The sequence below is a fragment of the Haemaphysalis longicornis genome, unplaced genomic scaffold, assembly GCF_048455015.1.
Source record: "Haemaphysalis longicornis isolate Haplotype H1 unplaced genomic scaffold, Haemaphysalis longicornis Haplotype H1 scaffold_25, whole genome shotgun sequence".
NCBI classification, from domain to species: Eukaryota; Metazoa; Arthropoda; class Arachnida; order Ixodida; family Ixodidae; genus Haemaphysalis; species Haemaphysalis longicornis.
Genome location: NW_027526314.1, coordinates 3369759 through 3386106, shown reverse-complemented (window position 1 = coordinate 3386106; position 16348 = coordinate 3369759). Strand labels below are relative to the sequence as shown.

Here is a 16348-nt window from a genome sequence, read left to right as displayed (position 1 = left end):
GTTTCTAGAGTTACGTCTGACGTAACCCAAAATTGAAAACTAGGGTTACGTCCGACGGAACTTTAGGCCCGTTTCTAGAGTTACGTCCAACGGAACCCAAAATTGAAAACCAGAGTTACGTCCGACGGAACTTTAAGCTCGTTTCTAGAGTTACGTCTGACGGAACCCCAAATTGAAAACTAAAGTTACGTCCGACGGAACTTTAGGCCAATGTTTCGAGTTACGTCCGGCATAACGTAAAGCACAAAAAATTTACAGCTCTTGAAGACTCTTGAACCAATTTACATGGTTCAAGAGTAATTAATAGGGTTGGGTGTCAGAATTAATATTTCAACCCGATTAATTGGCATCGATTAATTTGATTATGCATGGATTATTTGGTTGTGTGGTTTTTTTTTAGAAAAAAAATGACCAAAAATAATTATGTAGTAGTACATATCAGTTCAATATGCTCATACACTTGTTCAGACACATTCCGGATGAGGTAAGTACATCATCATCACGGCACATGATGCGGACGCGACGCATATCAGCTCGTTCGTCACTCACATTTTTTCTAGAAACAAGAACATCAGCGCCCGCCATGAGTGCTGATGGCGCCAATTAATCGCGCTTTTCTTACTACAGAAATAGTTTATACAATGGCAAAACGGTATGTATAATTGCCCACTGGTCGTTTTTTGTACCGTGTATATTTGTAGTTTTTATTTGAAATTTTGCCCTGTGGCATGAAGATACACGAGTCGAGATAAGAGTTGTCGATGAAATATTATTGAGTAGCTATTTTCCCGTCAGTTTTCGGTTTTAATCACTGCCATCTTTTCGCATACTGGCATCGTTTTCTGTCTTGACGTAAGGCGGGTTATTTGAACACGAATATGATACTCGACATGCTTGCGTATAATTTCCATCTCCGTCTAACTATCCTGTGCTCGGAGCGTACACAGACCGCTCAAGCGACGACGATGGCCGGGGCTCTGTTCCCGCCGCAGGACACGCGCGGACGTAACTTCAGTTTTCAATTTGGGGCTCCGTCAGACGTAACTCTAGAAACGGGCCTAAAGTTCCGTTGGACGTAACCCTAGTTTTCAATTTTGGGTTACGTCGGACGTAACTCTAGAAACTGGCTTAAAGTTACATCGGACGTAACCCTAGTTTTCAATTCTGAGTTCCGTCGGATGTAACTTTAGAAACTGGCTTAAAGTTCCGTCGGACGTAACACTAGTTTTCGATTTTGGGTTCAGTCGGACGTAACTCTAGACACTGCGAATTATTTTTATATGGAAAGCGATCTTCTGTCTGCGTATCTGTCAGCTGCAGTAGTTTAAAAGGCAAATGTGAGCTCTAGAAAAGACAATTGTATGCTAGAGATCCCTGCTAGTGTCAGTTAATCCATTTCTGGTGAATTTAGGCATTGTTATGCAGTACCTGTCAACCAAATGTGCAGTCTCGGTAGTAAATTAATTTGAGGGCTGTAGTTTGCATCAGGTAAGGCAGTCCTTGTTGCCACTTAGTGTGAGATATGTTTGAACTAGGGCTAAACATGATTGACATGACTCACTACTACTCCAAACAGATTTGAAACTTTCAAGCTTCTATTTGTTGCTATCGTGGGTACAGTACCACAGCCACCACTGCCATAATTGATTTCAACTGTTGGGTTACTGTCAGATGAAATTGGCTGACCCAAAGCACTGTTTGCTTTCTGAATATTTTTACGATTGGAAATACGCCTTTTGCTGCTGTATGCTGACCTTAACATTTGATACTAGATATTTTCTTTCTGTGCATCAGGGGACGGAGGCAAACATCTGCAATGAAGTATAGCTTTTTCATTGAAGGGACTAGTTTGTGATCCCATGGCAAGATGTGGAACAACTAAAGAAAGCACATTGTCTTGGTCCTTCCTGCTTTCTGTCGATGTCCTAATTGTTGAGCTTCAGATTGGTAGTGTTTGTTCAGAAAGTAAGGGGTATGAAGCACACACAGAGCTGGCACACAGGAGTTGCTTCATACATATTTCAGATAATTCTGTGACCAGCCATATGGAAAGAGATTTAGTATGCCGAAACCACTGGCATCTAACGGTCACAATTTGTGACTACAACAATCACATTTCCCACATTGCGTTTAGCTGTAAGCATTGAGAGGGCTTGATTATCGTGAGTGGCATATTGGAATGTGTCCTGAGCCCAGTCAGCCACAAAAGATGTTTTATGACGATGACATGTCCAAACCTTGTGCGTTGTTGTGTTGCTTTTGCACAGAAACAGCCGGGAGGTGAAAAAAAACCCAAGCCACAACACGAGGTAGGTAGCCACAGGCAAATACAGTGGTGTGCCTGTCTTCTTGAGCATGCTTGCGTTTAGGCTTCTATTCTACTAGGCACGTTGGTTGGTAAACTAGTGGAGCTGTGTTTTTTCATGTTAGGGCACTTCAGCAAAGTAGAACCCCACTGTTGCGTTCCGGGTGGTACGTTTTCCCAGCTGCAAAGTCGGGTTCGGTCGGTCCCGGCATCGCCCCCAAAGAAGCCCATACATTAGGAGCTCCCCTATTTCGTCGTAATCGCAGGAACGTTCCTGCATGCTACATTGAAAACAGGTGCTCTGATTCGGCCTGACCGATGGCCGGCGCTCCGATAGTGGTTCAAACGAGCTGCCAAAAATGAAGCAAAAGCAGGGTAACAAAAGGCGATTCCCCTGAAGTCTTGTGATCATCTCGCCGCGATGTGGTGGTCAGTGGCAACTTGAGTTTCTGCGTGGTTAATTTTAAAAACAAACAAATCAATAGTCATAAAATTATATAAAAATGTAAACTAGCAAATATTCATTTACATAAACTGATTTTTTTATTACGACTGCGAAAGTTAAAAAGAATTCCCTGTGCCTCTTGGGATGGCGTTGTCGCCGTGCAGCGGTTGGCAAAAACTCTCGCTTCGTCTGCTAGATAAACTTCTGCGACGCGGAGCCGTTGCATGGAAGATAATGCACCCTTAAGACAGCACATAAATGTTAAAAACCGGGTGGGAAGGGAGTATTTCTCTGGGCTAAAACATGCACCGGTAGCGCGGCAGTTCGCCAATGTTTCTTCTAATCTACCCTTGATTTTTCACGTCTGGCAAGAAGCGCTGCCGAGCTCAGACTAGCACCTCGCTGCATGAACATGCACTTATCGGGCAAAGATTCAGCGAATCTGATGTCGCATAGAACAAAAGTATATATAGGCATAGTTTCATACAATAGTATTTGTATGAAACTCTGTGTTTAGGTAGACCTAAATATGTATATGATGTATTCGGTGCTAAGAAAATTGTGGTGCTGTTTTTTCTTATAATCGCAAACTACAAATTTGCTCGGGGTTGTCTGTTCTAAGGAAGCATGAATATTGATTTCACTGTCAGAGTATGCCGATGCCCATCGTTCCGAACAGAAAATAAATACTAAAGGCCGATATAGTAACCCTTAAGCGTCGTTACCTATGATTTTGCAGACATTAAAAGAGAAAAACTGAAAAAACAAAGTATAACAGTACAGCACTGGTGGGAATCAAACCTCGGCCATTTGCATGTGAAGCGAGTATTCTACCACTGCGCCACATTTTGAAGTCTTGGGATCGTAGCGCCCCTAGCAAATTTTACCCATTTTTTGCTTCACTTTGGATGTATTAAAAGTATAAACATTTGGAATACACTGTGTTCTAGTTCACTCTAGCGCTGATGGCCGTGTTGGCTTTTCATGAGGATGGGCCTGGCTTGGCTGTGAGATTCGTAGCACGAAGTGGTGACATTTGCTGCACTAAGTCATCGATTTTATCAGTGGTTGCGTAAGTTGCGCTCATCATTGCCTTTTGTGGACGAGTGCTTAAGACATGGTCAACTGCTATCAGCTTCGTGTTACCTAGAGCCGCTCTCAGGAGAACTGCGGTGTCGGTGTTCAGTAGTTTTTACTGAAATCAGGTCCTTTGCTTTTAGGGTGATTTTATTTAAGGGTATACTTGCTGTTTGACTGAAAGCCTTCTCTTAAAGAAATTGATATGTTCAGCCCTACTGCACCGTACTCTCATAGAGGGTGCACCAGTAATCTTTACCCACCAAATAAAGCCACTGATTTGGGTTTCCTAAGTTTAAGGTTGAAGGAGATAAATGAAACTGGGCTCACTGCAAAAACTTGTGCCAAGCAAAATGGCTTGTTACTTGTGCATCGTGCCAGCCTGCCATGCTCTCTCATGCTTGTGCACCTCTAGGTTCCTGGACCCTCTCACCACTTTTCTCCGACTTTCTTTGGGAAGGTATGTCTCTAGTTTGTGCATTTTCATCTGCCTGCAGTCACTAAGCTTGGTGCCTTTGCTTATGCTCTTCGCACATGTAGGTCTCTCAGGTCTTTAATGATTGTCCCATGAAGGAGGTTCATGAGTGGCCATTGTAGCTCTTCCTTTTTATAATGATTTAATTATTTCTATGTGGACTCAACGAATAAACCCACCTGGTTCTCTGTAACACTTTGTGGGCCACACTTTCACTGCACATGAAAAGGTAAACGGTCCTAGGGCCTTAATATTTTTATGTAGGATTGCTTATATACCGTATCTACTCACGTAATGAACCCACTTTTTTTTTTTTCAGGAAATTTGGCATGAATTTGGGGGAAGGGTTCATTATGCAGGAAAAAGTTGCAACAGATTTTTACATGTTGAAATTTCTTACAATAAAGGTGCTAAGAGAAGCGCTGTCAAACCTTACCTTTCTAGTAAAAACACGTAGGTAATTATGTGATCAAATTTCTTTTGTATGCACAACATGCTAGTGGCTCCCGACTCGCCATCATCCCCCTATTGCCCTGGAGTTGTCCTCCTCACTGAAGTTTCTTGCGACTTCACGTTCATCTTCATGCTGTTGAGGCACTTCAAAACATCTTTTCCCACACTGGGAAGCTTCCCTTCTTGAGACCCACGAAACACATGGCGATCCCTGTTTATCACCCAATCCTCTTGTTTTCGCCAGTAACATACATGGTCAAGACTGAAGTGCCATGCAGCCACTCGGTTTCCAAATACTTCAACGCATGCTCCACCAACTTCAGCTTAAAACCGGCTGTGTAGTTCATGTGCTGGCCCATCGTACATTGCGCATCAGGAGCATGAAAAAAGGTCGGAACACAGCTGAACGGATCATATAGAGCGTAATGGCAAGCACAGATCAGGGAAGGAGTGTAGAGTCCGTTTGGTGCTTTGTTCACATGCCGCAGCGCTTTCATGGTGCTCTATGCAAGAAAGTTTATTTTATGTTCAGCAGGTGGTGCGCCACAAGCACGCAATTTTTAAATCGTGAGCCACGGCATTCACACTTGCGTCTCGGGCAACTGTTGAGGTATTTTTCGTTAAAATATGTTTCTAGCGTTTCTGTGTGTACAGTGGCGTGATATCTCGTTTCCACAATTGTCAACGGCATCAGCAACGATGCTGGGAGAAAACGTTTGAAGAGTACCTTTTCTATTCCCGCTGAACGTTTCATGCGAGGTAACAAGAGAGTAAATTCGCAAAAAGCAAAGTGGGTGTCACAACGCAAGTGGGTTCATTACGCAAGCAAATGCTGTATCCCCAGGGAAAAAAAAAAAAAAGTTCTGATCAATACATTTGTGTATACTATTAAAGCTGACTTACAATTTACAAATTTACAATTTACAATTTACAAATTTACAAAAACAGTGGTGTATTCTGTACTGATGTCAGCGCCATCGTAACTGGGCAGCGCACAGTTGACAAAGTAGCAGGCCAGTTGAGATTTGTATCTCTCTTTTGAGGCCCTCAACCTTCTTTTTTGCACGCGATGAAAGTTGAGATTCTGAACGAAATAAAGTAGGGAGGCGTGTTGCAGACTGATGACAATGCTGTTGTCATGCTTTTTGTTTAATTGGAAATTCGGTTGATTCGAAATGTTATAACATTGCATTGATTCGAAGTGTCAATAACACTGTCTGAAAATGTAGTACGCAAGATCAAGTTCTGCGATTCCGTTGTGGTACACTGAATGGAGCAGGAGACAGGGAAAAAATGGCACTAAAACGTCACCAATATTATTACCAAGTCGTAAAAGAACAGTGTGCATTATCCAGTTTAACTTATTAAAAGCTGTAACGCAAATGCAGCTACAAAAGAATACTTTCACTCACTCACGATATAAAGTTGCTCCACTATGAACCAGTATACACACAAGATATGAGGTGCTTTGGACTGTACTACGAATTTCCAAGGTGACATCAAGGTAAAAATTTAGTCCCTTGTATAATAGCCTTGCTTTTAGAGGGCAAAGTGTGTATAGGCAGCAAACATTTTTGAGGCCTCCCACATACGTTTAAGAAGGAAATTAAATTGGCTAGTCACATGTGGCAAGCCATTTGAACGCATTGGACAGCTCAATGGCTAAGTAATTGCACTGCTTGGCACGAAATTGCGAGTTTAATTAGTACATTCTGTGGTGGCAGTATTTCTGGTAGGAGCAAAAAAGTAAAACTGCTTTGTCATGATTTTAGCCCAAATGCCGAAGTCTTCAGGTGGTCCCAATTTAACTGTAACCCTGCACTACAGTGCACTTCATAGCCGAGGTCTAGCTGTGACAGGAGGCCCCAATTTTAAGTAGCAGCTTACTTGCTCTCAAATGAACTAGGGCATGCAGGTTCTATTGAGAATGTTTTGGGATGAGGTGCAAAGAAAGCAAAGGAGTGAAAAGTAATATGGGCGCGCTGCGAATTGCAAAAGAAATGCTGAGCGGTGTGTGTAGCTTCATATTGCAAGTGTGGATTGAAAGCTCTTGTCCACATCCAGTAGTAAAGAGCCAGCAGTGCCTGATGTCCTGTTTTTCCTGTGGAGAGACACTGAGTGTGTTGTTGCGCTGCAGGTGGACTCCGGGTCTCATACCGGCCACACTCACAAGCGGAAGAACCTGTGGGAGATGCACGGCCTGGAGGTGAGGGCCCCTTTTCGTTCCCTCATGGGTACAAGCCCAGTATTTCCTGTGCGCACCGAGCACTATCTATTGGTTCATCTGGAACAATTCTTGTATGTTGCTGCTAAGAGATCCACTGCTGTCCCTCACTAGCCTACAGTAGAACCGTGGATTTTGGAATGAAAGCCCTGGGTTCGAGCTCCAGCAATGCCAATAATTTTTCCAAGAGAGAGAGAAGATAAATGTTTATTTATCTTAAAGGAAAAGGAGTAAGAGCGGAAGCGGTTAGCTTCCCAAGGCCAGGAGGCCGTGAGCCTGTGCCCGTGATTTTTTTTATCGCAGTGTCTAGAGTTACGTCCGACGGAACCCAAAATCGAAAGCTAGAGTTACGTCCGACGGAACTTTAAGCCAGTTTCTAAAGTTACGTCCGACGGAACTCAGAATTGAAAACTAGGGTTACGTCCGACGTAACGTTAAGCCAGTTTCTAGAGTTACATCCGACGTAACCCAAAATTTAAAACTAGGGTTACGTCCGACGGAACTTTAGGCCCGTTTCTAGAGTTACGTCCGACGGAACCCAAAATTGAAAACTAGAGTTACGTCCGACGGAACTTTAAGCTGCTTTCTAGAGTTACGTCTGACGGAACCCCAAATTGAAAACTAAAGTTACTTCCGACGGATCTTTAGGCCAATGTTTTGAGTTACGTCCGGCATAACGTAAAGCACAAAAAATTTACAGCTCTTGAAGACTCTTGAACCAATTTACATGGTTCAAGACTAATTAATAGGGTTGGGTGTCAGTTAATATTTCAACCCGATTAATTGGCATCGATTAATTCGACTATGCATGGACGAATATGTGCGAACCATTTCCTTCAAGAGAAAATTTCAGCTTTTCACTTCAATATCATTTTGCTGGCATCTGAATATAAAGTGACTGTTTGCTCCATATCACAAATGGGCATAAAAACCACCCACTCTGCCCATAATAGTAGCGACTTTGATAAAATACGTTTTTCATTAATCAGCCAGATCAGTTAACTAAAATGTATCGAGGGCATTCGCTTTATTATCACTAATCAATAATTAATATTAGTGGTAGTTAATTGATCGAAAACCTTCCGATTAATGCTTTAGTCACGATTAATTGTTTTAACCAGTTCAAGCTTCTGAGCAACAGAAAGAAAAATGTCATGTTGAAATTATACGCAAGCATGTCGAGTATAATATTCGTGTTCAAATAACCCGCCTTACGTCAAGACAGAAAACGATGCCAGAATGCGAAAAACAGACGGGAAAATAGCTACTCAAGAATATTTCATCGACAACTCTTATCTCAACTCGTGTATCTTCATGCCACAGGGCAAAATTTCAAATAAAAACTACAAATATACACGGTACAAAAAACGACCAGTGGGCAATTATACATACCGTTTTGCCGTTGTATAAACTATTTCTGTAGTAAGAAAAGCGTGATTAATTGGCGCCATCGGCACTCATGGCGGGCGCTGATGTTCCTGTTTCTAGAAAAAATGTGAGTGACGAACGAGCTGATAAGCGTCGCGGCCGCATCATGCGCCGTGATGACGACGTACTTACCTCATCCGGAATGTGTCTGAACAAGTGTATGAGCATATTGATCTGATATGTACTACTACATAATTATTTCTGGTCTTTTTTTTTTCTAAAAAAAAACACACAACCGAATAATTCATGCATAATGGAATTAATCGATGCCAATTAATCTGGTTGAAATATTAACTGACACCCAACCCAATTAATTACTCTTGAACCATGTAAATTGGTTCAAGAGTCTTCAAGAGCTGTAAATTTTTTGTGCTTTACGTTATGCCGGACGTAACTCAAAACATTGGCCTAAAGTTCCGTCGGTTCCGTCGGACGTAACTCTAGAAACGGGCCCAGAGTTCCGTCGGACGTAACCCTAGTTTTCAATTTTGGGTTACGTCGGACGTAACTCTAGAAACTGGCTTAAATTAAAGTTACGTCGGATGTAACCCTAGTTTTCAATTCTGAGTTCCGTCGGACGTAACTTTAGTTTTCGATTTTGGGTTCCGTCGGACGTAACTCTAGACACTGCGTTTTTTTATTGTAAAATGTTCCCTTAGCTCAATTCTGTGCATCTTTTTCTTAAATAAAAGTTTGATATCGTCTAGGTTGGTGTAGAAATGGGGCGCAGGATATCAACACATTTTGTGAGTGCCTTCTGACACCTACATTTTTCTTTCTTTGCAGGAGCCCAACCTGTGAGGAAATGGTCGGATGACGATGGCGAAATGGTTGGTATGTCACCACTTTTGCCACAAGGGCTGGATTGTGTGCCCGAATTTGCGACCAAGTTTAGTTTGCTCAGCTGTTCGATGCTCTGCATTCAGCAGATTGTGTGCCATCGGTTTTTGACTGTGGCAGCCAGTACATTTCTTGTAATCATACAGTACACTCGCTATATTTAACTAGCACCTGCATTTATGTTAGCCCCTAAAACTTTACTAAATGGGCACATTCATGTACATTAGTGACCATATGACCCATATTACAGTTGAACCTGACTATAACCGGCTTACATAGAATTATCCGTTATATTGAACTATTTCTTGACACGGTACATTTACAATGAGAATATACAGCAAAAACTATGCTTGTATCGAAGAAAAATACCACTGACGGCTGATAAATCGAACGATAAATGCAGCAGTCTTGCAAACCCCCCCAGGAAAATTCCTCCAGCACACCCCTAAAAGTAGTTTAACCCATTAAACGCCGCTACTAGATGTAGCGCAGAAAAAACAAAACAAACTGTTTCAGCGTGGCTAGAGGGTAGAGTTGTACATGGAAAACCGATTTTATTTCACTGACATTAGTAGTTTACAAAATACACAGTGTTCCCAAATGGGAACAATGGCCCTAAGCGTACCGATGCTCGGGTGGTTTCCATCCTCCCCGCAGGGCCAGCAGCAACGCGTGGTACTCAATGCGCGCTTTATTTTCCCTCATGGTAGGCAACCGAACAGTGAATGTGGAGGGCGACGCTGCACATCTGGCACTTCATTCGTGTGTTTTTGTTGCACTGGCGGCACCGGCTCTGCTTTCCCAAAGGCACCAAATGATGGCCGTGGCCTTCCTTGCTGTGGAAAACAAGAGCACCTGAAGGGCCAGGCCGTTCTCTGGTGACTAGCTTTTTGGTCAGCAGACCTTGCACGATGAGCCTTGTGAACTGAAGCTGGTCAAGTGGCGGTTGACTTCCTAGTTCTGTGTACAGCCTCCAGGCTGCAACGCGCAATGTTACTAGCGTATTGCTGAGTAACGGCCAATACCACTTCTTACCAGGCAGGCAAGGACGATAGTCGCTGATGAACCTATCAAGTAAGTCCACGCCACCCATGTGCTTGTTGTATTGTTGTATGACTCTCGGCTGGGGCACTGGTACTCGCTTTCGTTCCTTTTGGCTGTAACGTGTGGCTGTGGCGGTTGGGTGAATGTCATCATAATTTGTGGCAACGCACACACACTTATTGTCATTCCACTTCACAGCCAGGACGTCGCCATCGCACAGAAAATCAAAAGTCCCTCTGCTTTGACGGGATAGTTCCTTTGAATCCTGAAGTGGGCATTTCTTGAGCCGGGCCTCCCTCACGGTTCCTGTTGCTCGGAATCCACGTTCTTTCAGCTTTTGCAGCAAAGCGTGTGATGAGAAAAAATTGTCCATAAAAATCACATGGTTTGTAGGCACATCAATGCACTTTACAGCGCTCAAAACAACGCGTGTTCCAAGTGGTACATTCATGTCATCATCGTACTTTTTGCCGCAGTAGATGTCAATATTGAAGGGATAACCCGATGACGAGCAAAGGATCCATTCCTTGTAACCAAATCGTATTGGTTACCCCTTTATAAACATTTTGCAGCTGTGCCGACCAAAATACGGCACCATCTGCTCGTCCACGCTGAGATTCTCCGAGAAAATGCCGAACTGCTGAAGGGAGTTATTGACAAGCCTGAGTAGAGGTCTTATCTTTGCCGTCTTGTCACCCTTCTCAAGGTTTTCGCTGTCCGATACATGGATATACCTCTTTATTAGCCGGAATTTCGCGCGGCTCATTGTCCTTGCTACCAAAGGAACACTGAGGTCCTCATCTTTCGACCAATACAGGTCAGAGCGTGGCAGCTTGTGGTAGCCACTCAAGAAGAGAATGGCGACAAAATCAAGTATATCCTTTTCAGTTATGTTGACGCTGTGGTCGTTCTGTTGCTTGGCATAGCGATTGGATTCTTCAGTTATGAGACCTACAATTTCCATGTTGAGTAGGCGGGCAGAGAGATTGAAGGGCTCCTCATCCACAAGCTCGGCGTGGGTCACTCGCAATGGCTGAAACTGATTTTCTACTATCGGTCCCGAATACTGAATAGTTCGCCTCCAGTTGGGGGAGTTTCGAGATGCTTTTTTCGGTCTCGGGGGTCCTGCTTCTTGGAGAGTTCCTCCACATTCGTCGTCATCAGCCGTGTGAACTTCAACCTCACCCGTAACATCATTCGGTAGAGAGGCTACAACGGCGATATCACTGTCGCCCTCCTCCTCATCAATGAGAATATCGTCCGCGTTCGGGGGAGGTAGCAGCACAACATCAGCAGCTTGTGCAGAATCGTCGGAGAGAACCATTTCCACCGCTTCCTCCAGCATGAGAAACTTTTTTCGATGCATCTGGGAGAAAAAAGAGGTGTTGAAGACGACAACACTCACTCGCAGTACGGCTGCTTTCACAACCCTCTTCGCACCAACGTTCCCAATTGGGAACATGCAGACATTTCTCCTCATATATACGTTATCCATGCAAACAGCTACTCCATTTCGCGTGTCGTAGTAATAAACACATTCAAAAAGAAAATACAATAATTAGATTCTGACCAGGCCATTAAAAACTTACCTTTTTCCGCCGAGTTTCTCCGTGCGGCGCAGCGCGGCATTCACGTGAAAACTCCCATGAAGTTGTCACCGCTTAACATGAAGTACGAAACCAAAAATAAATTTTCTTCGCTTCTGAATAAAAGTTTGAGCTTTTTTACAGATGTTGTTAGCAAATATTAGCACTTTTTTGTATACTTCAATAAATATAGCTTCCGAAATTGAAAACGTGTTGTGTTCCCAAATGGGAACATTGGCGCCAAATGGGTTAACCTGGCCGCTCATGGGCAGGGGGCTGTTCTGGCCCCTCTCTCACCTCGCTCCATGGAGCTCCATACCTCGCTCTACCTATTGTGACTGTGCCATCTTGCCATGATGTTGGGTGAGCCATCACCCCCTCCCCTCTTCTTGCAAAAAAAAAATTCCTTTTTTTTTTCGTTCGTTGTTTGCATTGTTTGCACCTGATGTGCTAGCACTAGTGTCACTAAATAAAGGCTTATTTAGTGGCTCCAGCGAACGTGAAGCGTCCAGATGTGTCTTGGGCCGTGAAGCTGGTAATTGTAAATAGAGTAGAACTTGGTGAAAAGTCGGATGTCCACGTCACGCATGAGATTCCTGAGAACACCTTTTTGAAGTAGGTTCTGGGCAGATCTTACTAAAGAAACCGCCCGCTATTCCTTCAAATCTACCGGCTTGTGCATGCCGGTGATGACTGAAAATCATGAGTGCAATGAATTGTAAAGGAGCTTTGTTCTCTGCTAGGATAGGACTTTTATATGATTGATGGCAGGATAAATTAGTGGCGAGGAACGGCATTGTGTGGGGACATGAAAATTGATGGCAGTTAGCAAATTGGTCGAGTCAATAGCACCAGAAAGCACATATCGAGGAGTCTTCTGTCACTCAATCTGCTTAATTCAATCGGCTGAAGTATTTTGTCATACATGTAATATATTCTTCTGAAAAGGCAATGATGATAATAGGTTTGAACAAAACTAATCTGGACTTGTTCCAAATGAAATTTAGACTCGTTAAACGGGACTCATTCCTGGTTGCAGCTGTCGCCACAGGTTTTTTTTTTCTGTGGAGGTTTTGCATACATTGAAATGAGTTGACATATCCATTTTTTAGGAGTTCTTTTCAGTAAAAAACTGCTATCTTGAAAAATTTTCAAAAATTGTGAAAACGTTGGGCCCTGTTTCTCTGCATCTAACTAAACAAGCTAGGGTGCACAATTGTTTAGTGTTATTTGTCTATACTTTTTATTAATGACAGTTTTTAAAACTTTCAAGAATCGAAGCTGACGTTGTTCTCTATCACATGTGCAGAAAACATGTTGCATAATTTTTGTAGTTTTAAATTGTCACTACAAAGCATCAAATATGACCTTGTAGCTTTATTGCGGTGATAAACTGGAGTGGTCTGTAACAAATTCCTGACATCATCAAATGGAAATTTCGGGGGACAATGCCTTGTTGAAATTAACTGTGAATAAAGTATCCCACATTTTACAGCTAGTGTACTCGCATCTTCTGCATGCATCTTAAATGCACCACTCGCAGTTTTTCTGTCTGCCCCATGGGTTATGCTTTTTGTCATAAACTGTTGCTCATTAAACCATTACTTGGGAGCAACAGCATGTCCACTCGTGCACATGACCACCTCCAAGGCACAAAAAAAATGCAGCACTAGTGGCCGTTCATACATAGCACGTTCCCTTCTTAAGGACGGGGATAGGGAGTGCCTAGACAGGGATAGAGAGTGCCTAGGCGAGTGCAGTCACCACACACTGGGCTTCAGTGAGTCTTTTAACGGTCAGCTGCAACTGGCACTGTTCACCAGTACCTCAGTGGTGGGACGATATGCCAGCCACAGGTTGCTGTGACTTGTCTGTGGTTGGTGGGGATGCTTTTGCTTGCTCACACCGCCATTAGCGGTAGAAGACTCGGGAGGGCTGTGGTAGTGTTCTGGTGTTCTGTGCACCGAATTGAAGAGAGCAGGTATGACGTGAACCTCTTCATGTGAAAGTGCACACCTTGATTGAATTTACCCACACAGGAGTAAGGCTGTGGACCAACTTGCTGCACAATAGCGGGCAGCCACTTGTTGTTGACACGAAAGTACACTTTCTGGCTTTAGCTAGTAAAGGGAAGTGTTTCTTGCACTTATCGCTGTGAAGATGCTGACACCCCTGTTGAAGCTTTAGCCTTCCTTGCGCTATCTTGCAGTTGTAGTGTGGTTGAAGTTGCTGCGGTGCTGTTGGCTTCAACATCCTAATTTTGAATTCCATTATCAGCTTGGAAGATGATTGTAGGCCATCCGCAGGAGTGTGTCTGAGCTCCATCAGCACAACTGAAATGTCTGTACCGTGCTTCAATGCCTTGATGAGGCTGTGTGTGACAGTCTGCATTGAGCGTTCTGAAATTCTATCGGACTGAGGATGGTGCAGAGAGAAGGGGTCGTTTAAAATGCCCCAGCTGCGAGACATTGCTTGAAGGATAGCGGGTTAAGTGGCAGGCCATTGTTGCAGTCTATATCTGGTGGAAGGCCAAATCTCTCAGAAATGTACTTCAGAGTAGAAACTGATGTTTCATTAAGCTGTTTGCTTTCAATGTATTTGCTGAAATAGACTTAAACAAGCATATATTTCACATTTTGCGAATGGAAAAGTCGATTGGACAACCTGCTAAGGTCGCTTTGGGAGAGCTTTATCCATCATAAGCTCGTGTTGGTTCAAGTGCTGATGCTGCTGGCAAAGTTGGCAATGCAGATTCATCTTTCCAATGTTAATGTTCAGTGTTGGCCAATACAGTGTTGCACAAGCTTTGTCCCTTGTTGCAACAATGTCTTGGTGAGTGACATGCAGGAATTGCAGAGAATCTTTCTTACAGAAAGCAGGAATTACCCTCAGATAAGAGGGCCGTCTGAATGATGTATTCATTCTGGTGCTAGAAGTGTGCCTTTATTCTGTGCTCACCTCTCTTGGTCATGGCCAACCATTACAGTGGAAGCTGACACAAGTCAATGTAAAATGTAGTATTTGAAAGCAAACATAGGTGTGGTGTAACCTGAAGGGGGGCTCTCAGTGTGCAAGATGCATGTTTTCCAACAGGCAGGAAGCCACACCGCTCTGCGCTCATGTGTGGTGCATCTTCTATCTTACCACCTTTGAGAAAAGAGTAGTTGATTACTCCCTTTTTCACAGTCATGCTTGCCATAAAGAAAAAGACCTCATTTACTACTGTCCCCCTGGTCTTCTGCGGCCCTGTGATGCAGGCTAGGAGAATGTGTTTACGATGTCTTCTAGACGAACATTCTGCATTGTTATATTACATATACTTATGGCTCTTGTGAATCACGGTCATAATTTTCCTGCACATTGCATTGAATCTGTAGGGGCGCACATGGCTTGGTAGGTCATAGTTTCATTTTGGGCATGATAAATTTTAGAAGCACTTCCCATTGTGGTTACGATGATATTCCTTGGAATATTTATACTGCTGTAAAAGTTAAACTTCATGCACACATATGTGTATGTGTACGTGTGTATATATTATGTATATGTACGTATATATTCTGTCCCTTCCCACATTTTCTATAGTGTACACAGGAAATTTTGTCGTGTCCCACCCAGGTTTCCCTCTTTGGAGCCACCATGGCTTCAAGGCAGGCACTTCTCTGGCGGGCCTCAAAGAGTTGTCCAGGACTTCAGTGGGGCGCATGGGTAGCAGTGCCAGCGCCCACACCGTGCAAAAAGAAGTCCCAAGTGTGGGGAACAGTGTCGTCGTTGGGGGTTGGGATTTTTGTTGTACTGTTTGTGGGGAAAGGTGTCGTTGTGTGGGGTTGTGATTTTTCTTATTCTGTTAATATTTTAAAAGTGTTTCCTTCTATTTTTCCCTTTTGTTATGATGCCCTTTCAGAATAAACTTCCTCTTGTGTGCCATTTGCATTGCATCGCTTGCCACTTGCTTGAAGGCAGAAACAGTGGGTGTGAGTACTTTGCAGCCATAGTGCAGGGTACACACAAAACCAGCTGGGTGGCACATTGCTTGTGCTGGTTAATTTTTTTGAAGGGACCCTGTAATGCTTTTGCTTGAGGGGCTTTTCAGGCTGTACATGTGTTTGTGTCATGCAGAGACATAAGCAAAAACAAGGACCATGTTCATTGCTGAAATAAGAGATGTCACTACGATTGGTTGTTTCCAATATTGATATATGTGCAATTTGGCTTAATTTTTCTCTAAAATAAGCTTGAAAACTTCACTATAGACTCAGAAAAATGGGAATAAATGAATAGATAGTAATACAGGGCCTGCACATTTGTATCAAAACTGCGCAATCTGCGCAGTTTTGATACAAATTTGTTTTGCTGTGCCAGGCCGCTCCAAAAGCTTGAAAATTGCAAAAAATGCACCGAACTGCTGCAAAACAATATGAGAAACAAAGATCTTAACGCTCCCGTCAGTTGCAGTTGGGAAAAATGCTTACTG

General features: G+C 43.3%; 1 protein-coding gene across 1 annotated transcript in view; it reads left to right on the top strand.

Moving 5' to 3' along the window:
- The window catches only part of LOC144172646 (uncharacterized), a 138700-nt gene extending 122936 nt beyond the window's left edge, over nt 1-15764 (top strand). Inside the window, exons 15-19 of the mRNA XM_077701288.1 lie at nt 2268-2309; nt 4243-4287; nt 6893-6961; nt 9194-9241; nt 15493-15764. Of these exons, the coding sequence (XP_077557414.1) occupies nt 2268-2309; nt 4243-4287; nt 6893-6961; nt 9194-9208 (171 nt within the window). The 3' untranslated portion in view covers nt 9209-9241; nt 15493-15764. The remainder of the gene's footprint in view (nt 1-2267; nt 2310-4242; nt 4288-6892; nt 6962-9193; nt 9242-15492) is intronic.
- The last annotated feature ends 584 nt before the right edge of the window (nt 15765-16348 follow it).